This window comes from Strigops habroptila, chromosome 11 (genome assembly GCF_004027225.2).
Source record: "Strigops habroptila isolate Jane chromosome 11, bStrHab1.2.pri, whole genome shotgun sequence".
In the NCBI taxonomy this organism is placed as follows: Eukaryota; Metazoa; Chordata; class Aves; order Psittaciformes; family Psittacidae; genus Strigops; species Strigops habroptila.
The window spans coordinates 30736339-30761199 of NC_046360.1; the positions used below are offsets into that span (position 1 = coordinate 30736339).

The window sequence follows — 24861 nt, forward strand, 5'->3', positions numbered from 1 at the left end:
TCAATAAAAATAACATTTTTGGGTTTTAACTATTCTTGGCACATTCTGCATAAAGATTTCCTTTGTTGAATTGTGTTAATTGGTGGGCTCTAGGTGCTTGACGTCGAACTGATGGTGAGGCTGGTTGCGTATGTGTGTGTGAGCAGATACATGCCTGGTTCAGTGTGTGCCCCTGCCTGGCAGCTCCCCACACCCTTCACGGGGACATGGACCACTGTGGAGATGCTCTTGGTGTGCTGAGCTCCAACCAGCTTGAAGTGTAAAGTGTGACTTTACCTTCATCACGCTGAGCTCTGCTGGAGATCGCATCCACCCTTAAAGAGTTTTTCTGATCCAGTGGAGACTTGTTATTAAATTTGAAATGAGGGCTCGTTGCCAGAACATGGTAAGGTCTCTGTGCCCAGCTTGCCCTGGTGTGTTGGCCAGCAGCAGTGGTTCTTCAGCCTCTCCCTGGGCTGCTGAATGTCCCTTCAGAAGTAAAATACGGGCCTAGGCCGTAAAATAGCAAGGTTTTACTGGGGGGTGGCAGATCCGAGTTTGCAGTCCTTGGTGTCAAACCTTTCCCAGCAGTTCTGTGCTAAGATGAAACACTTGCAACTTGGAGAAGCAAGTGAAACCCGAAGCGTATCTGACTCCTTAATTAAATAGGTATTAATTAAATCACTCAGAGAGCATACACAGTAGGAGTGGGGAAGGCTTTTTCCCTCCTTCCGTGTAGGCATCTTGCAAAGGGACTATTATTCTTGTTTTACATTAATGAAGTCTTCAGCCTTCCCACTTTTCCACCTACACATGTACTGAACGTCTCCAAGGAGACCAAGGCGGCCCGAGTCCGGTGCTGGTGAATCCTCTGGGAGCATCGGGCTCAGGTCTTGGCAGCGGAGCCTCAGCGGTGCCACTGCCTGTCTTACTGGCATCATCCTTGTGGTCCCTTGGCTGAGGAGCCAGGAGGGAGCCAGGACAGGGACTTGTCTTTGTCCTTCTTTCTCCTTCATTTTCTCTTGCTTTCTTTTCCCCACCTGATGAAGGAATGGGGCCCCACAGAGCTCCAGTGTGCAGGGACACTTTTCTCTCACTTTGCACAAAATTTTGCAGTAACTCCCCACCATGTGATGCTCTGCACATGCTTTCATTATCATATCCTTTGCCCCTCCATCCCGTAAGGCTGCGCTGTCCCTTCACTGCTCTGCCTCCTCTCTTCTGAGTCCCCACTGCTGGTCCATCACAAGCTCTTAGTGATCTTGGTGGGCTGAGGTGCTATCCCTGCTTTTCATTGCATTCACAGTGAATGCTTCTCACAGCTTCCTCAGCCTTCAGCACGGTACCTCTGGGATTCTCTGCTTGCCACTGGCTATTCTCCTCCTCCCACCACAGCCTTCCAGAAGCTTCCCTGACTTCCTCTGGCACTCAGGAGAGCAGACAGTGATATACGACTGCCCTCTTCTGTAAACCTGATCTGACCCACTGGAGAAGAGGAGCATGAAAGCCATTAGCACAAGAGCCTGCCCAGTAGCTAGGAGGCCTATGAGCTGCTCCAGGTGGGGGATAAAAACAACTGTGTGGTGCTCACCACCAGGATTGCTGCAGCTACTCAAGGTTCTTGCCCAGGAGCTGCTGCTGTTTTTCTCCATAGTTAGAATGGGAAACCCAGCAGTGGGGTATCGCCCCACTGAATGCAAGTGCTGACTTGTGTTTTTTGTGGAAGCCACGGCTTTCCTTGGTGAAGGTGCTTCAGGAGTGGAGTGGTACCCCATGGCCAAGGGTTGCCTTGACCCTATGTACTGTGCATGTAGCTCCCCACACCCTGTCTGCTGTAAACTCAGTTTTCAAACCTCTTCCCTTGCAGGCTCTCCAGGTAGCACGGCAGCTTCTACTGCAACAGCAGCAGCAGCAGCAACAGCAGCAGCAGCAGCAGCAACAAGTTAGTGGATTAAAGTCTCCGAAGAGGAATGACAAACAGCCAGCCCTTCAGGTAAGGGGAGCCTCTGTGCCTCCCTGAGCGGGCTTGTAAAAGCTGAATAAATGTGTCTTCCTTGTGAGTGTTGGGATAGGACATTCAGGAGCTTCCTCCCAGTGAAGTCCACAGAGCAGCTGTGGCTGATGTAAGTGGTGTGAGGACCGGTGCTAGGTGTGCTTGAAAATCCCACCACGGCGTATTTACAGATCATGAGCGTGTATGTCTATTAGCATGCGGTAGGGTTGGATCATGACAAAATGGAATAGCTTTTGTTACTGTGTCAGTGTGCATAGGAGATTTGCATTAACATTTCTGTTTGATTGCTGTTCCATTTGTAGTCTGCGTTCACTCAAACCGATGATTTGCTGTGTCAAGGATATTGGGAAATACTAGGATATCATATCATTGGTGTGTTTTTTCCCCTTTTATTGTCTGCTGATTTATGGACATCTTCAGAAAGAAAATCTAAATATTACCGGCCTTTGTGCTGTTATGAATTCAGAAAGCTAAAACCAATACAGCATTCCCAAACAGAAGATGTCTGCACACATAGGCGGCTTTGGAGTACATTTTGCTAGTCTTGCGGGATAAATCACAGGAGTTAAAGACAAGAAAGACCTATTAGGTCATGTATCACATTTTCCTCCTTTTTTTTTTTTTTCTTTTTTTGCTATTCTACTCTTAGAAATCCCAAGTGGTGGTGGGACTGCTATTATTTTCCTTCGGATAGTTTTCCATAACAAAGTACACGCTCAGGAACTTTCCACTTTAATTCCATCCTCTTGCTCCAAGTAATACTGCTTGTATAAATACTGAGTCAGTCCCTTGCCTTGCCTCGTGTTCACACTCCTCAAACATCTGAGATACTAACATGTACTTGCCAGTTTTGGCAAATTATATGTATCTAGTTCTTTATGTGTTTCGTAAACCGGCACTTCCAGACCCTTGACCACTTTGCTGGGTTGCAGCTGGTTATTGCTTTTATTATTGCTCTCTTTGCAATTGCAGTGTGTCACTGTATTTTTGATAATAAGTTCCTGAATGCAGCAGTTCAGCTGCAGTCACACAAAGCCCTGTAGCTGGGACATTTATCTTATCTCGTTCTTCTATATCTGATGCTTCAGCCTCTGTAGCCCCAAATTCTTTCCGCTTTTTTTCTCTTTTCCGTTGTTGTCATAGCACGTTGTCAAACTCATGTCTGTTTTGCTCTTTCTAATTTTTTTTTTTAGTTTGATATACTATCACCATGAGCTCCCTGACAGCGTTGCTGCTTCTCTTGCCTTTTATATGTGCTTCAGATTATTTTCCTCCAAAAATACGGATCCTGGGCGCTTTAAATATGTAGTAGAATATGGAAGGTAAAGCCAACATCACTAAAGGCCTTGACAGTAAAGTGAGAGGACCCCATCCTGCAGTTCTTACCCAAATAAAGCTGACAGGCCCTTCAAGAGGAATTTTGCCTGAGTGAGGAATAGCCATTAACTGCAGCCCTTGGCCCAGCGCGGACAACTTCTCGCTCTTGTGTAGTGATTTCATCTTCAAAGCATTTTGCAAATACCAATCTCCAAAACACCCCCAGAAGGAAAGTCTGATAAGTAAGTAGCATTATCCCAGTTCTGGACTGGGAAACTGAGGGAAGCAGGTTAAGTGACTTGCTTAGGATCACAGAGGGAATTTGGTTTAGAGGTAGGATTAAGATTCATGAGTTCCTGGCTCCCACTCCCGTGCTCAGGCTGCTGGACAACACCTCGCACTTTATAGCCGAGCCATTATTCTTTTGGAAAGTATGAAGCATTTTGTCATTGGGCAAATATACGTTTTATTGGCAGCGTAGAGCACCATAATCCAGAGCGTTACATTAATGCTTTCAAAAATATTTTATTTGGTAAATCCATAGCTGATCCATATGCCTTTTAATAGACTCTTCCACTGGGGACATTTTTAATGAGAGATTGTGCTGGCTAGGTCCAGTGTCAGGTACTAAAAGAAGTGCTTTGTTGTGCAGATGTCTTAAGAATAGCTCCAGAGGATGAAATATGACTGTGTTGACCTTTCAGCTGTGAGCTTATTTGTCAGGATTCAAATAAGTTGAAAGGATCAAACCAAACAGTTTCCGTAGTCAGACTGGGAATTGTGTTGCAGAGGTCAACAGTGAAGGCCACATCGCGGATTCCATAACATAGCCAATTGTTGGTATGTATTAAAGTACTGGAGCAGCTCCTGCAGTCAGAGACACAATTAAAATTCTAATTTATTAATGTATACAGAGAGCTGGCCCAGCCTGTCACTCATTGATTCAAATGACTGCCCAGTCTCTTTTTTTTTCCCTATCCCCTCCTCACTCCTGGTGCCTTTGCGGTCTTAAACGTACTGGAAGTCCTCTTGAATGTAACAGACACCGAGTGCATCCCTGCAATGAAAATCTGTGGCTGAAAGGAAACAGTGGCGCTGGGGGTAGAATCTGTGAGTAAAACTGCACCCACACAAGCACCCACAGCCCCTGAAGTTGTATGGCACCGCACCGACGAGGCAATACCCATTGCTGACAGCACGTAGAATAAATGCTGAGGGAGGTGGAAATACGCCCGTTTTCCAAAAGTTTGCTTAAATAATGAACCAAGTCATCTTTGCACTTAGTTTATAAATAGAGATGTCTCATTCGATAGCCACAGTGGTTAGCAGTTACCTGGGTTTTTTTTCTGACAGGCAGACTTTGTGTGTAACAAGAGTACTGTAGGCATTGCTTATCTCTGCTGTGCTTAGTGGAGGCACCGGTGAGGAGCTCCCTAACACGAGTGCTGGCAGCTGTGTTGGCATGACACATGGGGGAAGGGATGCTGTTCACCCAGGGTGCTGGTTCTCCTAGTCACATGCTCCATGGTCCTGCCCAAGAGGGGAGGCTGGTTTGGTTTCATGCGAGGCTGGAAGAGCACCCTCTGTGTTGGCCTCAGCACTTTAATGCTGGCTGGCAGCTTTGTCACATAAACCCCCCCACCACAAACAGGTGTGGAAAATTAATCTACCAAACACTGTATAGCTAATCTGTAATCACCTCGTGGATAATATCCTATATTCCTTCTTTATACACTGATCAAATAGCCACGATACTTAAATAGATCCTGACATCCCCTGGCCGCACTGGGGCACGGTGACTTCAAAAGCGTTTACATGACAATGGGCTCCAGTTCGTCTTTGGGGTCTCTTGACCTTGTTAATTCTACCTGGAGACCTGATTTTAGCAGATTTTGAGATATTCAGTGTACAAGAACTTGGACACAGGAGTGGAGATGTGCTTTGCTGATAGCTGAAAAAAAATAAATCTCCAAATACCCGATGACTCACATTTTGAGCCTATCTCGCACTGCCGTGCTTTATATTTGGCAGTGACCTCCGGTTTCACAGCCTGATGACACAAACAAAAGAAAATTGAAAGTTAAGGAATGGATTTAGTAACCAGCAGTTGGGAAAAGAGTATAAAAAAAAAATATATATCATCCCTGCAAAAATTACTGGAAGTGAAAAAAAAACCCACCCTAGAGCCTGTTTGGTAATATATTTGCCATAGACATTGGACTTCCTCAAGTCTATGAAACAAATAATTTAACAGGCCAGGTATGCTTAGGATTTTGAAAATGTGCACATTTTTCCTGGCCAAGATAAATATATCTTTGTATTAATAGATGTATTGATTAAAATTTGCAGCTTTAATTGCTGATGCTCTTAACGATTATTCATTTTGGTTCTTTAAGCATTTTAGTTGCTGGCAAGAGCACCCAGATTGGAAACAAATCAAGAGACACATTTTCTCCCAAGAAAGTAAAAGTGCATGTGTGTTTTGGCAATACTAAAAATACAAATTTTTTTAAAGACGTAAATGTTGTATATTGCGTTGAGCTGAAAGTTGGATACCGGACTGAAAACAGATTTAGGACGTCCAAGTCGGTATCTTGCAAGCGAAACCCGTCACTTGACTTTTTCATGTGATTAAAATGAGATTCATTGTATGATAGTTAACCTGAGTGTGTTTGGAGAGAAGAAATACTGAAATTACAAAGATGGAAACTATTGTTTTCAGTTGACAAAACAGAAAATAAATCTTCCTTTTAATTCACGGCCAAGAAAAGAATTTGGGTTTGGTTTAGATTTTCAGGGTGAGACTGGGGGAGGCTGAGAGGACAGACCTGTCCTCGCCTTTGCATACCGCTGCTTTTTAAAGCAGCCTTTTGGCTGGGCTTTTGTAGAATTCAATTTGCATGCTGTGTTATCTTACTGTTTCTTTCCAGTATCTTGAGAAATAGAAAAGGGCAAGATTTAAAAATCAGTGTGGCTTGATGTTGGGGGCAATTATTGTTGTTTTTTATGAAATTAGAGATCAGCAGCTTGACAACACGATGAACGCTGAAAGGTGGAGGGAAGGGTGTTCTCTGTTTAGCTTGCAGCACACAAGTACCAGGTTGTGCAGTCTCAGGTTTTACATGCAGGGCACCTTTTTTACATAGTAGTAAATTTAACAACTGGAAGAGGAAAAATGTCTCAACAAATAATTTGGGAGGGGAAGTGAATTTGCAAGTGTATTTGTTCCATTTGTATGACTATCTCTCTGTTTCACTCTTGAACATGGGAGTTGGTCTGAATATGGCCTCAGCCAAGCCAACGGGAATTTTGCCACCAACTCCAGTTGGGTTGAGATTTCACTTCTGCAGGGTTTAAATATTTTACCTAGGAAAATTGCACTTGAATCCTTAACTTTTACTTCTGACTTTGGAAATCAAGCAAAGTCGAGTGTTGCTACTTTCTACCAAAGGACCCATAATTCTTTCATCCTGTAGACCAATTATAGGTGTTAGTCAGTTCTTGGAATATGCCTGTGAAGTACAAATATCATCCACCCCACAGACAGGACAAAATCTGAGTCAGGTCCTCAAAATTACGTGATCAGCTTGAAAATTTTGATACTAAGGATTTTTATTTTTTTTTTCAGTGAACCCTGTGGGCCTGTTTTTGCTGCCCTTTTACATATTTGTTAAAGCCTTTAGTATTCATTTTTTCCAGCTTTTCAGACTGAGCAGAAAGGTGACAAATGCAGGTTTTCTTCTCTTGAAAGAAGTCTGTGATTGTCCTGTAATTATATGATTCCAAAAAAACATGGCTTCTAGGAAAATACCAGTATATTGGGAGAGCTGGCAGTGTGAGGAACTGTCAGCAAATGTGATTATTCTCATTTTATAGCTGTGTAAACCCCGGCAGAGAGGTACTAAGTGACTCGCCCAAGGTCACAGAGCCGCACTGAGGTGTGTGGCTCCCTCTGGGGTATTTGGGACTTTGGGTATCTGCCATGTTATAAAGGAGTCGGTCCTGAGGGGCAAAACTGAAACTAGGAGCCAGGATCCCTCATTTCCAGCCCTGTGTTTTGTTAGAGCACCCCCAATGTAATTTTCCAGCAGGTTTTCTTCTTTGACATGAAGCATTTAGAGAACAGGTCTGTAAAAGCTGTGCTTTCTGCCCGTGTTGGGAGCGGGGCCGTGGGGCTGGCTGGGCCTTACTCCAGCCGTGTGTAACCCACCTCGGGGAAGGGGAAAACAAATGAAACCTTCCTGACTGGTCAGAAATGTGTAAATTGCTGACAAAATGACACATGTAATTAAGAGTGCTCCTGCCATTTTACCTTGTGGTTTACACCTACAGTGTTGAAAAAAGAGAGTGACTCCCACCTCGCTAATTACCATTATCACTGAAATGGTAGGGTTTGAGTCATTAGTTCCATGTGCATTTAATTAGAGGAAGGCTGAAATTGGATTTAACTTATTACTTTTTCATGGATCACTTTCTTGTCATCACTTCAAATTGGATTGCAGCCCCAGGTAACTAATTATGAGCGCCACAGGATCAAGAGTGAAAAAAAGGTAATTAGGAATAACACTGTTGGACCCTTGCTGGTAGTCCACTTGTGCTTGGGAAGAAATGAGAGCAGTATTTTGTAGTATTACAGATTAGGGAGTTAAAGGTATGCACTGCTGCTAGGAATCTTGGGAGACTGCCCCCTCCTATAGTGGTTTGTATGATGTACAGCTGGGTTGAAGATGTTATAGCGACATGGTTCCACAATCAGCTCCTTAATACCCAGATTAAACTTGTAAAAGCAACAGATCGGTTGTAGGCATGAGGCATCTCAACAACCGGGCAGTCAGGGGTCCTGATGCATGCGGTGACACCAGCGCTGTCGAGGCACTCCTGAGCCATGGTACGGGGCGGTTTAAAGTACAGCGAGTGAGAATTGATAACAAATTCATGAACATATTAATGATCCAAAAAGATCGTTCATATCCGACAGGGAGACGTATCAGTCGGGAGAACAGTGGCGAGGTTGATGATGTGTATGTCAGGAATTTAGCTCTCGCTTCTGCAGTGATAAGATCAGGACGTCGCTTCTCTTTTGTTTGCTGGAGAGGTTTCTTTTTGTTTTGCTTTTTGTGGGGGAGGCTTGCTTGGTTTGGCCCTTTCTTCCCCCCCTTTTTTTTAATGATCTTGGAGACAGGATTGCCAAGTTCTGCTTTCTTCAGAAAATACTTTAAAACAAATTGTTTTATTTCCATGTGAGGAACAGAGTTCAGAACTGCAAGTAATCAATTTTATTGACACAGTCTGGAAAAAAATGTTGATGAGAGCTCAAGGATGTGAAAAGATTGAAATTTCAAAGTATCCAACGCCGAGCATAGGAAAATTTCAGAAGTAGTGTCATTAAGCAAAGAAATCTATTGTGTCGGGATCTGTCAGGGGAAAGTCTGCTCTAGGAACTGACGACACTAGAAGGAGGTTGCAGCGGCTGATTTTTTTGCTTTTAGAAGAGGAAAAGTTTCTTCATTTCTCATAGTAGTGAATCACAGTTCAAAGCTAGTGCAGTTTCCTTAAGTTGTTTAAAATGGCTTTTAATGCTCTGTTAATGTAGGCAAATATTTGTGACTCAGTGTTGGGTAAGTGATGCTTGCTCATTATTTCCTGATGCAAGCAAAGTGTAGAAATGATGTGAACACCGTGCAGAGATGCTAAATAGACTTAAGAGTAACAAAATTCAGTTACAGAAATTAAGTCTTTCTCATTTGCTTGACATTACAAAATGAATCTAGAGATTAAAAGGTATTACCTTTAATACAGAAAAAAAAATCTCCTTTAATACATCTCAAATTGATTTACAATTTTTATACATAATATTCATCTGTGGTTGAAAAGGGGGCAACCTAAGGTCAAGTGATGTAGTGTTTCCATTTTTCCATATGAGTCTTACTGTGTGTGATAAAAGCAAACTTCTCTATTTTGTCAGTCTGCAGGAATTTCTGATGAAGTGCAGGGGTCACTTTTCCGTCAATTTGAGTAGGCAGCATTTTTGAACTACTGTTTTCCCCCCCCTTCCTTCAAACCGTGGCCCTGATCTGACACACGCGTGCACACACACACACACACACTTAGAGTGCTGCAATCTGCAACTTATTAGTGCACAGCGCTGGAGCCTGTCCAGTGGTTAGAAAATTTCCTGAAGCCTGGAATAACAGCAGTGGGTGCAAGTGCCATCGAACAGAAGTGACAATGAGGGGCAGTCCGGCTCGCCTGGCGAAACGCCCGGGCTGGAAAACCAGCTGAGATAGTCAAACGCAGGAAGATTGACGCGGTGCATCTGGGAAACGCTCAAAAAGTTGGGTTCTTGAAAAAATTACCTTCTGTGATCGTAAGACATCATCTGTTTTCCTACAGAGATTGTTTATAACAGGGTTTTCAAGCACTTGTCAAATAACCAGGAGTTCAGGAAACAGGCTGAAAATCTCTTACCGTTCAGATGAGTCCTGGTGTCGTTGGAAAAAAACAAACTCTCGTCGTAGAGATCCGCAGCTTCCAGAGTCAAAGGGTGCCTGGGAGAAGGAGAAAAGGAAAGTATTAGTGAAAAGCAGCACAGCGCGAGTACTGGTGGAGCACGGGCTGTAGGTGGGGAAGGTGGGACGCTGGGGCGATGCGCGCAACGATGTCACTGCGGGAGTCACGAGGTGAAGTCATACCTAGTAACTGGTTTTTGTGTTGCTTTGCTTTTGTTACTTAGCTGTGATATCATAGGCAAAATATTATAAACATATCATGGCTATAGCTTGCTTGTGTAACAAAAGATCAGGAACTTTTATTAAGTTTGTTTTCCTTGTCATATTGTAAAAATTTATTATGTGTACTGTGTATATTAGAAACAGATTTGGGTAATTCTGTCTAAATGAAGTCATCCCAGCTATTTCCAGACTGTCTGTTTTTGGTTGTGAATAATTTTCATACATCAGATGGTTGTCATATTTAGTAGCTCTCTACATTTTAAATAGGACATATCCCATTTTGAACTTCCATGGACTTGAGCTGCCTCTAATGTTGAAGGCCGTTTTGTTGCAGGAGTATTTTGAAGTATGGCCTGTGGCAGGGCAGGGCAGAGCTGGACCGGTGCAGGAGGAAGCAGTCCCTCACCTTTTTGCATCAAAATCACAGATTTTCAACAACTGCAGTAGTACTTGTGGCTTTCAGCAGCACGCGCTGGGGAAGAGCTGCCAGATACGTATTTCAGCTTGTCCCTTTGTGTTCACACTTTGCCTCAAATATGTTGAAAAGAAAAAAAAAAACCCACTAAAGTACTGCGTATCGAAAATCATCTCCGATAGAAGAAATCTCTTCTCTCAAAGAATGCATGCTTCTTCCTTTCTTAACAGAAGTGTGAAAGAAGTTAATGTTTAAATGTTTAATGTTTAAATTTAAATCATACACACATCTACATAGCAGCTAAGTTACTGTGACTTTCTCATTTTTTCATCCTCAAGGCAAAGTTTCTGTAGTCAGCATAAGGAAGCTCTGGTGCTCCTCGTGCACTGACCGAGAGGAGTGTGCACTTGCGAGGGAAGGATGATAACAGAGCAGAATTTTGCCCTAAACCCATCAACTTTGTCAGAAATACTTGAATTACAGCGATTTGGTTAAAAAGAAAGTAAAAAATAAAAAGCAGGAGGGAAAGGGAGAAGGCATTTTGATCTAGCTTGCTTGAGCGGAGGAGAGCAGCTGTTTGCCTCATGTGTTTGAATCTCTAGAGCTAATATTGAAGTTTCAGGGCAGCAAGTGCAACATAACAGAATAAGTAGAAACTAAACCCAGGGAGACAATTGGAAATGCCGCTTGGATGTGGCTTTGGAGCTTGACAGTTTTACAACTGTGTCGTCTGGTTGACAAAAGATTTTGTGGTGTGTGCAAAGAAGAGGCTGCTGCATTCCTGAAATGTTTTTATTTTCCTGATAAGTGTAATCTGCATTTATAAATTACTAATCTGTTTGAGGTGTAACATTAATGGCGCATAATCTCAAGTCACGGGAAGCATAGAAAATCGAAGTAGACTGAAGGCACAAGAAAGAAATGTACTTTGTGTCAGGATGAAGTTCGATGAAGCATGGAGAAGATGGAATAGATTATTAAATAAACTTTGAGAAGAGATGGAAAAGGCACCGAAATATCTCATTTTGAAAGGAATTAGTTTACTTGATTATATGCAACTGTATCACACTCAGGAAAGTATAAGACAAATGAAAGCAAAACAAAATTTAATTGAGCTATTATTTTGCAGACTTTGGCTCCGTTTCAGACAGCCTAATCAAATTGCGCTTTGCTCAAATAACTAATGTTAAATGCAGTCTACCAACAGATGTTTAAACAGAGACTAATTGGAAAATCTACATCCTGGGTTTAGCATGTCTAGATGAAAAAGTTTTGAGATGGCACTTGGAAATGAGGTGGGAAGATGGCGGGAGGAGCTCAGGTAGTGATGGGTGTCAGAGCGCGGTGTGAGGAGGCAGCGGTGCCTGTGCCGGAGCTGCCGAGGTCACCAGTGCCATAGCTTGGTACCGTCTGCCCCTCAGAAGGTTGTCCTCCATCGTGTTATATCATGGGAGTCATGTTGCAGCTCCCTAGCTCGTGCCAGCGTGCATTGAGTACGTAATGTGGAGGAGCACACGGGTTGAGGGTGTTTAAAGCCATACGTGTGATTATCAAAGCTCAGCACCTTCTTGCCAGTTGTGTCACTTTGGCATTTTTTAAGCAGCACAGATTCAAATAATATGGTGCTGTGTTTTAAGTTATTAACCTGTGAGGCATACCTCAACATTGAGCTTTTTACGACACATCTGTGCAACCACATGAACCTCTTGGGTGGGTTGCAGCATGGGGATGAACAGCTTGGGATAGATTTGTCCTGGGTTTAAGTGACAACCATACGGGGAGTCCACTGGAGTCGAGGGATCCCGCTGAGCTGCGTATAGCTTCCTACCTCTTATTTTCCTTTCCAGTCAATTTTTCACCAAGTCACTTCAGGAGTACCAAGGTGATCGGTCCTGGTTTGCCCAGCAGCATTCCGCTGTGGTTTCTTGGTCAGGTGTTTGGCTTTGTGCATTTTGCTGCTCATCAAGACCTTGGGCTGAGGAGTTACTCACAATCTGTGTTCCGGGCTTTGAGCAGGGTCACTTTGTGTTGTGCAGGTGCAGTGCACATTTCCACATTTGCTGTGGGAAATGTCTGTCCCCAGGGCTTTGTTGTCCCAGGGAATGGTGTTTTGTTCATTCGGACAAGTTTTGGAAGAAACCGGGTTTTTAGCTGTACAGTTGTGAAGCAAAAGGCCAATATCAGAAACCTTGTGAAAAATTTCCCACCTTTCATTGGGAAAAAAATCCCCAAACCAGCAGAATTGCTTTGGCTGACTCTTAATAGCTCAGAAACACCCAGAGCTAACCAGTTGGGAGATGCCAGCCGCCAACCTAGCCTGTTGGATCATAGCCACATCGCAAATTTAGTAGTTTTAATATTGTTGGGTTTGCTTGCAAGAATAGATGTGTAAAGAGACCTGTTTGCTGATGATTGGTCACCATTGTCGCTGGCCACATTATTAATTGACGAACCTTCCATGTCCATCCCTACATGAGCTCTGCTTGGGCCAAGGCAGCAGCTTATCTTCCTAAGCTGGGTTGTAACCTATGCCTCAATTTCATGTGGTCTTCTTCATGGGATGGTTGTGCTGGGATAAGAGTGAGGTCCATCTTGATAAGTAATGCCCCATCCCTGGCAGTGTTCAAGGCCAAGTTGGACGGGGGTTGGACCAGCCTGGTCTAGTGGAAGGTGTCCCTGCCAATGGCAGGGAGTTGGAGCTGGATGAGCCTTAAGGTCTGTTCAAATCCAAACCATTCTGTGATTCTATGATCCACAAAGTGTATTAGAAAGGCCCTTCTGGCTCTTTCAAAGGTTTGTCCACTGTTGTCTCAGGGCAGTAGCTCCTCAGGATAGTGCTGGTGTTGTAAAGGCTTCATAGCCAGGATGTAATGGGAGTGTAAAAAAAAAATAAAAAATGCATAAACATACATATATATTTCCAAATTTAACGATTGGAACCCTGCAAAAGACAGATTATATTTTATGGCTTGTAAACATCAGAGCAGATATTTCAAGAGAACTGCAGACAGCTGCAATTTCGTGAATGTGCACAAATTACTTGGAAAACAAATATTCCTCTGCCTACACAACTGTATTCACAACCGAGGACCAGAATGCCTTTTGCATGATGCTCAGGCCTTGTTCTGTGAAATATAATAATGCTCAAATGAAGAAAATGTGATTTAAAAGTGAAGTCAGAATTAATACTCGCTGTGAAAACCTGTATTACTGACTGAGGTGCTGGCACAAGAGTGGATAAACCACTTTAGGAAAAATGAGAACTAACCGAGACATTTATCCATACTCAAATCAAGAGCTCAGACTTCTGTAGTAAGATGAACATGCCTGTGTCTTCCAGAGGTGCCACATGCTGCCTATGCAATCTTAGACAGCAAATATTCAGTTGGATTTGATGGTTACAGACACAGCCCTGCTGTGTCTGGTCCCCTATGGGGACGGGGTGCGGGAAGAAGGTGGGGGCAACCTGGCCCTTTCCTTCCCAGTTATCTGTGCCTAGGTGGATTTGCAGAATGCCTCCGAGCTGTTGTTCACGTCTTTTAATTGTGCACTGGCGGTTCCTTGTTTGTCATTTTGCTGTGTGATAAGGGGGTTTTACAGGGAAGTATGAATAACGGGAGAGGAGGCAAAGAAAATCCCCAGAAGTAAAAACAAGGCCAGGCGAGAAGGAGTAAAGCACAAGTTGGCAAGAGCCAAAGGCCTGGCATTATTTTACTTTCAACTTCTGTGTTTATTCAAAGGCTGTGGATACAGGTTAACTTCCTTTGCTCAATATTTATTGCTATGTTACTTGTCTTAAACTGGAACAATGAGCACTTTGTTGATAGGGTTAAGAGCTTGTCCCATTTCACTCTGGTCTCCTGCATCTCTCTCTCTGTCTGCAGGTTTTAAGCAGTTTATTTTAATTTCAGATTTCTAACCCTCCATCGTGAATTGCTGCTGTGCCACCAGCAGCAACACTTGAGGGACTATTGTTCGTCTTTTCAAAGTGGTGGGCGCACGCAGCGGAGCCGTGAGCGTCTGTGAAACTCGACCTTCCTTGATGATATTACACCTTGCAGATTCAGAGCAGGATAAACATTTTAAAGGAGAGGGGAAATATCGGGTTATTTTTCATCACAAAGGGTTGTAGAAATTTCTTGCGTGAGAATTAAAAATAGGAGGGCAAAAAAGCCGTGATGGTACTAGTTACCTTTCTGTTTGACAGCCATCAGAAATGCTGCCCAGATCAATTCATAGGAGAGTGAATATCTCCTCACCATTAACCACGCTAACCCTTGAGCAGACAGTTGAGCAGAAAATCAGTAAAGTCACAGTGTGGTGAATGATGACTCTACTGATTTCACCCTAATTTATTGATGGCAACGATTTTGGTGCTATAAGGAATGGACCCATCCTGGACAGTCTCCCAGGCTGCAGTGTTTGGAAAGCGCCTCCAAGGTATTGGGTATTTCTCTGTGGAATAGGAGCATTAATATAATGCAGAACAGAGTTAAGATATTTTTAAATCCTGTTGTCCGCAACTGGCACTACAAGGGAAGGTATGTTTATGACTTCCATCACTGTTATTTTTTCACTTGGGCTAGTTGCTTGGAAAGTGTGCTCATTTTGAGTCCTTCACTCAGCTGTGTCTACCCAGAAGAAAAACAAACCCATTTCTCTTCAGGGAGAACGGGCAGTGGACACATCAGAGCAGCAGGGCCAGCTGCAAAGTTGTGGTGGAGCTTTGTTGCTAATTCTGCAGGAGGGAGCAGAGGGGACCACCCTGTCCTAAAAAAATCAAAAAAGGAAAGGGGAAGAAAAACAAAACAGAAATAGAAAAAACACTTTCAGTTTGAAACTTTGATTTTGCTGAAGAAAAAGCAAACTGAAAGAAAAAAGGCAGCAAACAGCCTTACCCTTGCACAGGATGCTAGAATAATTACTGGGGTAGGTTTTCCATCCCTGGTTGCTTTTGCCTCACACCTGTAGGAGGCCCGTTCTTCTGCTTCTGTGCTTCGCCACCAAAGTCCTTTTATTTGAAAACATGAGGAAATTCAATTTCCTAACACGCCTCTCAAGTCAGGGCAGTTATGGCACAAGAAGGGTTGCAAATGGCTCATGTGTGAACGGTTTAGGATGGAGCTATTCGTACGGGGCCATGCTGAGGTGCGGCAGAGGGAAGGTAATTGTAAATGTTCTTGTGGGGATCTGATTGACAGCTTATTGTCTGCAGGCAGTTGAGTAAAGAATAAGAAATGAGTTAAGTGGAGGGGATCTGGCAGGCTGCAGGCTCCCCTGACAGCGGCTGCTGCACCGAGCAAAGCACCCGGGCTCAAAACCAGCCCCAGGCAGGGGCACCCGCAGCACCCCCCCATTTCTGAGGCACCCCCAAAAGGCACACCCTGCAGCTGGTTCCCAGCCTGTATGAGGTGAGGCTGTGTCTCATTTGCTGCTGCTTGGTCATGCAGGGTGCCTCCAGTGGTCTCAGCCCTCATGGGTGAAGTGTTGGGATGACCCTAGCTTGTGTGTTACTGCGATGGGGTCCCACAGTGCTGGGGGATGCCCGTGGTCCATAAGCAGAACAAGAGAAGGGAACGTCTTGTCCCCAGCTCAATAGCTTTGTTGACACGAGACCTTTTTGGCAGTTTTACAATATCATGAGGTCTGGGGCCAGTTGTGTGTGTTTTGAAGTTTTCATTATCCCACCTCTTCCTCCAGAGTGATGCATGCCCTCGGGTCCAAGTGCCCATGAGAAGCCCCCGATGAGCAGTTAAATGTTACAGAACTGCACGTGCTAAAGATAAAAATATTAAATACTCCCCCAAAATCTCACTGTCTGTAAGGGTTTTTTTTTATCTCCTTGCCTATGTGCATTTAAAAACAAAAAATAAATCCCAGCTTTGCATTGTTAGCGTAGGCTTCTGAGCCAGATTGTACTACAGAGTGCACTGATGTTGTCTTCCCCTGAGGTATGGAAAGATCTATGTGTGCTAAGCAGGTGTTTTCGTTTGTTTAATTGGAGCTGAGTTTAGCACAATATTACAGATAAATGAATTACACATGTTCAGTAATTCATAGAAAGTGATCGTTGTTTTGCTTAGGCACTTGTCTTCACATCCAGGTTTGCAGAGATAGCGTGCTGGGGAACGTGGACAAAAGGCTTTGGAAAACAGAACCGGCATGTACTTGAGGAGTCTGGTTGCTAAAACAGCAATAACTATTTTGTATTCGTTTAAATCATGCCATTTTAAATTTAAATAGTATGCTGTTTTGACAAACTACAAAACCGCAGGTCTGAAAAAGAAGTGCACGGGGCCTGTGTCAATAGTCGATGGCATCTCTGGGCAGAGCTTTGGGGTGACACACACTGGCAGTGATGGCACCAGGGATGGAGAGACCCGGGAACCACCTGGAGAACTCTGGGGTTCTCCTGGTGTGCTGCACCCAGAGCTTGGCAAAACAATGACTGGTTTGCTTCTACCAGTGGTTTTTTACTTATTATTAGTGCTTTTCCCACCTTTTCTATCAGGCTTCCTGATCTAAAGCTGCACACCCCATTGCAGAGCCACACCAGTGCCTCCAGCTCCCCATCACCACTGACACATCTCACAGCAGCAGAACAGGATCCCAGGAAAGCCTCCCTGGTGGAGCAGCCAAGGAGCGCCAAGTGGGAGCCCACAGGGCAGCTCAGAGGTGCTGCCTTTCAAGGGATGAGCAAAACTGGTCCCTTCATACAGTTTCCCTCTGGTTTTGAGTAGTCCCAGCCTTTGGCCAGCTTCCAAATGGATAATTCAACTTACCCAAATTTCCTCTGCAGATTCAATTGTAAACTATTTTCTCGCTCTCTCCTGCCAGTGTTGTATATAACTGTGCTGCACAGCATTAAACAACTGTCACGTGCAGCTCCAGAGCCTGTGGAGCTTTAGGCACAGAAAGTAAAAGGTTGTATTAGAACTTGTGCTGAACTTTAGAGGAAGTATTGTTTGTGCCTTTTCAGTTCACGAAGTACTTTGGAGCAGGCTTTTGGATTAAAGGGGTGGTTGGTGTGTAAGTCACTGTTGTTAGCAGATGGTGCCAGCACTTGAGGCTGATTGTGAAAAGTGACTTACTCAGGAACATCTTCCCTCGTGGATGTCCTCATCTTCAAGCCTTCCATTATTGAAATTAAGGCTGGTTAGCTGCATTCCTCATTCATCTAGGAATCTGTTAATGCATTGCCTGTAGAGCTACTGTGTGTATTCCTTCCCTCCCACTAGCAACGGCTTCCCACCAGCCTCCTGCCAGATCCCTCCCCTCCATGGGCTACAGCAGAAGGGTCTTGTATGGATGGCAAGAGCTCCTCTGATATTAAAAACCAGCAGCCCTTACCCACATGGGTACCCTGATAAAGCTGTGCCTAACAAAGCCTGCATCCTAGGATATGATGCAGGCAGCAGGTCTCGGTGCAGCATTGTGGCTTTCTAAAGGAAGCCAAAGGCACGTGGGGAAGTGGTGTGTGATCTGGGAAGTGCTCCTGCATCCTCCGGGTTAAATGGAACCACCACAGTAAATCATAGTTGAAAGTGAGTTGGAAGCTTTTAAAACTGTTACTTGTTTGAGGCTTTTCCTGCTGCACGCGTCGGTATGGGATTGTTCTGCAGGAGGCTCCTGGGAATTAATGTGTGTCCAAACCCAGCAGCAATCTCGGAAGGGTTGTGGCTGTGTAATCTATAAACTTTTAATGACATACATAGCTGAGTAAATAGCTTGAAATCTCTTTAAACTCTTTGTTCACGAATGTACGTTAAAAAGTGCCCATCCCATATGCAAACACACACCTACTCACCCTTTTCCTTCCCTTCCTTCCTCTCCTTCCCTTCCTTCCTTTCTTCCTCTCCTTCCTCTTCTTCTTTTCCTTCCTTTCTTTACCCTAAAATGGGTGGTTTACACCCATTTCTAGCAAGGCTTTGGCTCGTGGCATCCTTCCTTGTGCCGGGAGCTCTGTCCAGAGCTCCCCGTGGGGCTGGCCCAGCCGGGGGCTTGGCTGCAGCACCGACCCCTTTGCTCTGCCCTCCTCCGGCACGTGTCTGGTGTCAGAGGATGGAGCAGAAGCTATTGCCTGTGTCTGGGTTTCCCACTCAACGTGTAGCCCATTTGGGAGGCTGATTCTGCTGCTTCAAACACTTTAATGAGATGCAAATTGTTTGTGATGCTGCCTTACTAAATGTATTGTAATTTTAAAATCATTTGCTTGTTAATTGTATTTAAATAGCTGCCACTTAGACAAGCAGAAAGTTTCCGGAAAGATAAATTGTTTTTTTAATTTTTGCTGTGTTTGAGGGCAGCCCTGATGACTTCCCTCAGCTGCTTTGGTACGGCTCTTCCCAAATGGACGTGTGCCCTGGTCCTTACTTGCCTCCTGGTCCTCGCTCTTTCCCCCCCACAGAAGAAATACTCTGTTCCGTTTCTTCTCTGAAACCACAGTCCCTTAGGAAGGTAATACAGCAGGGTGGCTTGGGAGGTGTAGAGTGGAGGCAGCTTATTTCCCCCTCTGTTCTGCCAAGCTGGATCAACCTAGGTCAGATTTTGGGGTGTGAGATGCGGATGCAGACACCCAAGTGCAGATGGGATTTGAAAGGATCCCAAGGATTTGGGGAGTGCTTACATCTTTGGGGCCCTTAGAAATGGGCTGGGAATTTCAATGTTGATGTATGTCTGCTGTGTCACTGAGGCAAGGTTGCCTGTCCTGAGCACCTGCAAGGCTCTGCCTTCTGCGTGTTGAAGTAAATGGCAAAGTTTCTCTTGGCTCTGGCTGAGCAATATGAGGTCCCTGTTGACCTCAGTTCAGCTTGGTTTAGAGCTGATTTTGATCCTACATCGTTGCTAGCTTTGGCATGGAGCAAGCTCATTTGTATTTTATTTGTATTTTAAATGCCATCCTTGAATATGAAAAGTAATATTTCCGTATTGGTTCATTTTGTTCTTGCATGTTCTGGAGGGTCCCACCCTGCCTGTGCTCCTGACTCTGGTTTTCCAGCTCCTCCATGCTCAGCACTGGACCCTCATTTCAATTCTGCCTCATTTTTCCAGTGGCGTTTCATATTCCCTTTGTTTTCTATTTGCATTTTTGTTGTATAGCAGGATCAGTAATAATAGTTAATAATTAGCAGCTCAATAGCACTCTTCACCTTCAAAGCAATTTTAGGCATTAAATCACTGCAGCTCCACTGGCAATATTACAATATTGACTTGTTACTTCGCCACTGTCACAGAGGCAGCAAAAGCTGCATTTTTATGGAGGCCAAAATGGGGTCATTTTTTTTAGAGTACAGAATTGGCAAAAAATAAATTTTTCTTCTGGGCTGACACTTCGTTTGCCAAATTTCAGCATAGAGCCAATTTTAAAAGCTGAGTAATAAACACCTGAAAAGTTCTGGTTTATAATAGCAGTGCTGAGAAGCCATTAAATGAATGGCTCTGCTCGAACACAAGAAAACCCTCTTAAATTGTCAAAGAACCTGTAAAAGCTGGACAGGGCCTCAGTGAACACCAGCTTTGCCTTGAGTGGAGAGCTGCAGAATGAACCTGCAGGGACTGGCAGTGTAGGGGTGTCCCTCCTCTGTTATGGGGAAACGGTACTTCCCCAGGCATACGGTGGAGCTAGGTGAGCATCCTGTCTCAGCCGAGCATCTCTCCAGGTTGAGCCACAGAGACGAGGACGAGAGATGGGGATGGAGCTCCAGGGGAGCAGAGAGCAGAATTTGGGACAGCAGGGAACGCCTGGAGCAAAGGAGGCATCAAGGGATGCAAGGCAGCAGAGGGGGCACACGCATGGTCCGCAGCAACCTGGAGGGAGATACGGCCAGCAAAGTGGCAAGAAGCCCTGAAGAAGCCCTGCTTGACGGGTTTTCTCCTGGGCCTAAAGGGTGTATTTCTGCATGGATTGTCGAGGCAGAGAGGGCAGCTCTGCTTCCTTATGCCCGTGACCTGTGGCTTGCAGGCAAATGCCACATCCCGGATGAGCATCGACGTGCGGATGGCCGAGAGCAAGGTATCAAAACCCACCTCCCTATGGCAGCACGCAGCCCATGGCCAGCTCGGAGCCGCTGCCCTTCCCAGCACAGGGTCTGCTGGCGGACGGTGCCGCTGGGAAGTCGAGCTGTAAGAGCAGTGTAGTAAAACAGCAAATTGACCAGTAAAAGAAATCAGTAAATGAAGGGAACAGCTATTAACGTGCCAAGCCAAGATGTGTAATTATACCCTAGGACTTTTCCAAACTAGTACATGTTAAAGGTGTAAACCTATTAAAGGAGAGATTTTTCTGTACAGGGAACTTATGTAGATAGAAGGATTTACACTGTATTTTATTCTTGTATTATAAGGTATAAGGAACATTTGGGCAAATCCAGTCATTCCTATTATTACAATATCATACGTTTTTCATACCATTTTATGCGGTTCTTCAAAAACTTTGGCACTAATTCTCTTTATATTGTTAGGAATTTTCTTTTAAAAACAGGATTCTTTTTCTCAAATAGTTAATTAGATTTTAAACTTCAAATACAGTACTGATTTTTTTTTTTTTCCTCCCAAGAATAGGGGTGTTAGATCCATTGTGCTGGCCAAATTACAGTTTGGATAGTTACATTCTCTCTGCTTAATCACCCTGCAATTTCATTCGAGTGAAGGATTTGGTGCCTCAGGTGTCCTGAATTCCTCCAGAGTTCTGTATGCTGAAGTTGCTGCCACCATCCACCCCAGAAGTGGCTGCATTTAGCGGCAAAGAATTGTCATCTCCTTCCAGAGATTAAATACCCGTTTCACTCGCGGAGATGGATTTTTGCAGTATTCCTCCGTTGTTACACTTCGCAGCGAGCTTGTGTTTTTCTAGCCCAAGCAGCACTGCCCCAAGTCTTTAGGCACATCTGAGGGATTTCTGTTGCTACAGGAAGGCAAATTTGCTTTAAGGGGCCCTGGAAAAAATCCTTTATTTGCTTGTTCACCCTTTGCCATGATGGGTACAGCAAGGGAGTGGGTCCCAGCTGCCCCCCTACATCCACTCCTAGCATGGAGACCTGCTACTGCTCAGCATCATCTTTTTTCTTGTGCCTCAAAGGGGTAAAAAGGATTGGGATAAGGGGCAGCTGGATTTGGGTAGGAAACATCTGTAGGTCATAACCCTTGCTTGCTGACAGGAGCCCCCTTTGTCCGGGGAAGGGAAGCAGGAGGACCCTGTCCTTGAGTACAGTTCGAGCCCTGTTTATCTGGGAAGAAGTGATGGATCGTGGCATTGCGCTGTGAAGGGCCGGAGTGGAAGTACAAAGGAAGACCCCAAAGCACACACTGAGCCCTGCTTAGTGCCGCACAAAGGACTCTGAGCCGGTTGGATGACCCCAAGGGATCCGAGAGCAAAGTCCTATGGCTGGGGTGTTTGCTTAGCCTGTACGGCTGGCTGTATCTTGCCCGTGTGAAACCAGATGTGCACCATCAAAATGACTGACCTGGCCAAAGGCCCGGGGGTGGCTGTGCCAAAGCTGGGTCTCCTCCTGCTCTGCAGCATGCTGCCCGCTCCTCCTGCCTTCTGTATCCCTACCTGCCAGGCTGAGTGAGGGGATGCTTCTGACCCAGAGACAGTGAAGAGGGGGAAGAGAAGGTCCCTGTGTGCAGGGTGGTGTCATGAGGAGGCCTCCCTCGCTGTGCCCTGCTTCCAGAAAAGCTTCTTATCCATATAGCAGGGAGCCTGGGACAGTAATCTTTAGTAGCTAACCTGTAGTAGCTCCTTGTGGTGGTTCAGCACTGCCTTGCAGGAAGCATACCTTGCGAGTCCAGTATAGTAACCAGAGGTCACCTCGGACGACTCCTCTGCATCCTCCTGCCAGCAGTAAGCCTTCTTGGCTTGAGCATTGTGTGCCAGCTCTGCAAATCACACCATTTTGCTGCTGTTTGGCATTTTGGAGGTGTATTTGATTCCTGGGGCCGTGGTGCCAGCCACTCCTAGCAGGAGCAGAGGTCCCAGAGCTGCTTTCAAACTTCTTCCCCATGCAGCATTAGCGGCACAGCAGCTATTCTGTGCACCCCTGTCTCACCATGAGGGCTAAACACCTCTTTAGGAAACAATTCGAGTTGTTTTGTTGCGTGTACAAAGTTGACTGTTTTGATCTTTAAGGAAGAGATGAGCAAAAGCTCTTCCCATGGCTGCTGCCTTTAGAAAACTTAAAAATAGCTTTTGAATGTTGGAGGGAAACTTGGAACTGTGAGCCAGCTAAATATACTGGATCATGGAACCTTGGGGACCATTGAAATGAGAACAGTGGCCCATTACTGCTAAGAAGGTGTTTTATTGAAAATACACCGACACATGTTCCCAACTGAGTAAGTAAAAGACGGTGAGATGCCCAGAGGTGATGCAGGTTATTCTCTCAGATGAACCAGAATATATAGGTTGGCAATCCTGGGCTGCCTGCAAAAGGTTTTTTTACATAAAGGGTCTCATATGTAATCCGATTTATTTTCATTTAAATCCGTGGTGGAATACGTATGCATGTAGGGGTATGTGTATGTAAGTTGTTGCGGAAGTAGCCATGGCTTTTCCTGAGGGGATTCTTTGCAGTGAGGTGAAGCATTAAGTCTCCCGATGATAGAAGCACGTTACCAGGAGAGGGCAGTGCGTCTAACCCTGGATTTTCCACCAGCTCTCCCCACACCAGCCCCAGGCCAGGGTGATCCACCTCAAAATGCAAAGCTGGGGGCACTGGGGCTGCGCCAGCCTGCAGCACTCCGATGCCTGCACAGCCCAGGCAGCAGGAGATAGTCTGTTGGGGTGGATGGTTAATCCTTAGCAGGCAAAAATGAGTTTGATTGACATTTGTTTTGTTGATGTTTCATTCTGTGGGGTTTTTTTCTTACCATGGCAACTTTAACATCATGACAAAACACCTACTTTTCCTCTCGGAGCCATCGCTGTTGTCATGCCCAGTGGGTTATTTTGGTAGACAGGGGTTGTTCTTTTCAAGTGGAGGTGTTGCCATCTCCTACCAGATACCACCTCCAGGCTTTCCAGCCTTAAGAAGGTTTTCTGTGTGTAAATGTTGTGTTTCAGTGCATGGCAAAAAAATGGAGTTTTAATGGAAACTGCAGCATTTCCTCTACTGTACGTGACATAAATGCTATCTCACATAATTAAGGAAAGTAACTGAGAACAGTTAGTGGTGATTACCTTTCAATATATTGTGTACTTTGGGGCAGAAAAATAAATTATGAATAATGCCCAGGCATACTTGGAACAATTTGCACACTGTGCTATGAGTGATGCAGACCTGCTGGTAGAAGAGTGTGCTAATAAATTTTACTTTGTGGCGGAAACAAGAGATTACAGTTTATTAGGAAAGGAGATGGCAATTTATTAAGATCAATCAAATATGAATGTGGAGCAAAAATGTTGCCATTTTTATTTATTTATTTATCCGGAAGCATGGGGGGTGTGCAATTACATGAAATTTGTTGTTTACCTGTGATGTTTGATTCATTATTAATATTTTTATGTTTAGAGGGAACCATAATTTTGCTGAAATGTCTTCCATAACTCCTGCACAATCATATTCATAACTCACCTGAATGTTGACACATCCTGCTGTGTATATATAAATTAACTAGTAACACTGGCATTATAAAATGATGCATTAAATGAAGATGTGAATGGTAATTTAAAGCATGCCATGAAGTGAAATTTAAACCATTGTACAACACTGGGGGGATTTAAAGAGCCTTCTTCATGCAGAATTTGCAGGGGCAATAAGGAAAATGACAGTTTCATATCAGAAAAAGAAGAGCAACAGAGACATAAGCATTACTGAAATGTTAATTGCTTTGGTGTTCTGGTTTGTTAGACACCAACAGCCTAAAAATCACTTTCCTGCCTAAAGATATTTTAACCATGAGAGGCATTAGCTGAGAGTATTAAAAATGACCCAAAAAGAAAATGTTTACTTTGTCCTTTTTCTCAGCACTTTGTGGGTACTAAGTTTCACTGTTTCCTGTTTAGTCAGTTGTTTTCCCCATTTGTTTTCATAGGTCTTTCAAACAGCAACAAGGGAAAATGAAGCATTCTCAAAACAGGAAAATGTGATTTAACCCCACAAAAATGGGCCTGGGGATCCAGGAGTGGGAATAGCATCTGAGGCGGCTTTTTCCCTCAGAACTGCAAACTGCAGTTTGCTTTTAAACCGGCCCACAGCTCTAAACAGTGTACTGAGCAGTGTAATTTGGCACTCGCCTCTGCAGGGTTTGGTGTTGGCTCCGGCGGAGGGGTGGCTGGGCTCCTCCATGCTGATAATTCACTAGAATTACTCCCGAATTTGTACTTGGGAAGCAGGGTGTAGGATTTGGCTCACCGTGTGCTAGCAGAGAGCAAAGTGGGACTTACATGGCCCTGCCTGCCCAGGGGA

General features: G+C 44.5%; 1 protein-coding gene across 20 annotated transcripts in view; it reads left to right on the top strand.

Annotated features, from left to right (window-relative positions):
- Window positions 1-24861, top strand: part of FOXP1 (forkhead box P1) — a 387257-nt gene that overhangs the window by 272085 nt on the left and 90311 nt on the right. For 19 of the 20 annotated variants that reach the window (XM_030501104.1, XM_030501109.1, XM_030501116.1 and 16 more), the window contains one exon: window positions 1847-1972. The exons of the other annotated variant lie outside the window; for it this stretch is intronic. In XM_030501104.1, the coding sequence (XP_030356964.1) occupies window positions 1847-1972 (126 nt within the window). The remainder of the gene's footprint in view (window positions 1-1846; window positions 1973-24861) is intronic. 20 annotated transcript variants of the gene reach the window in all.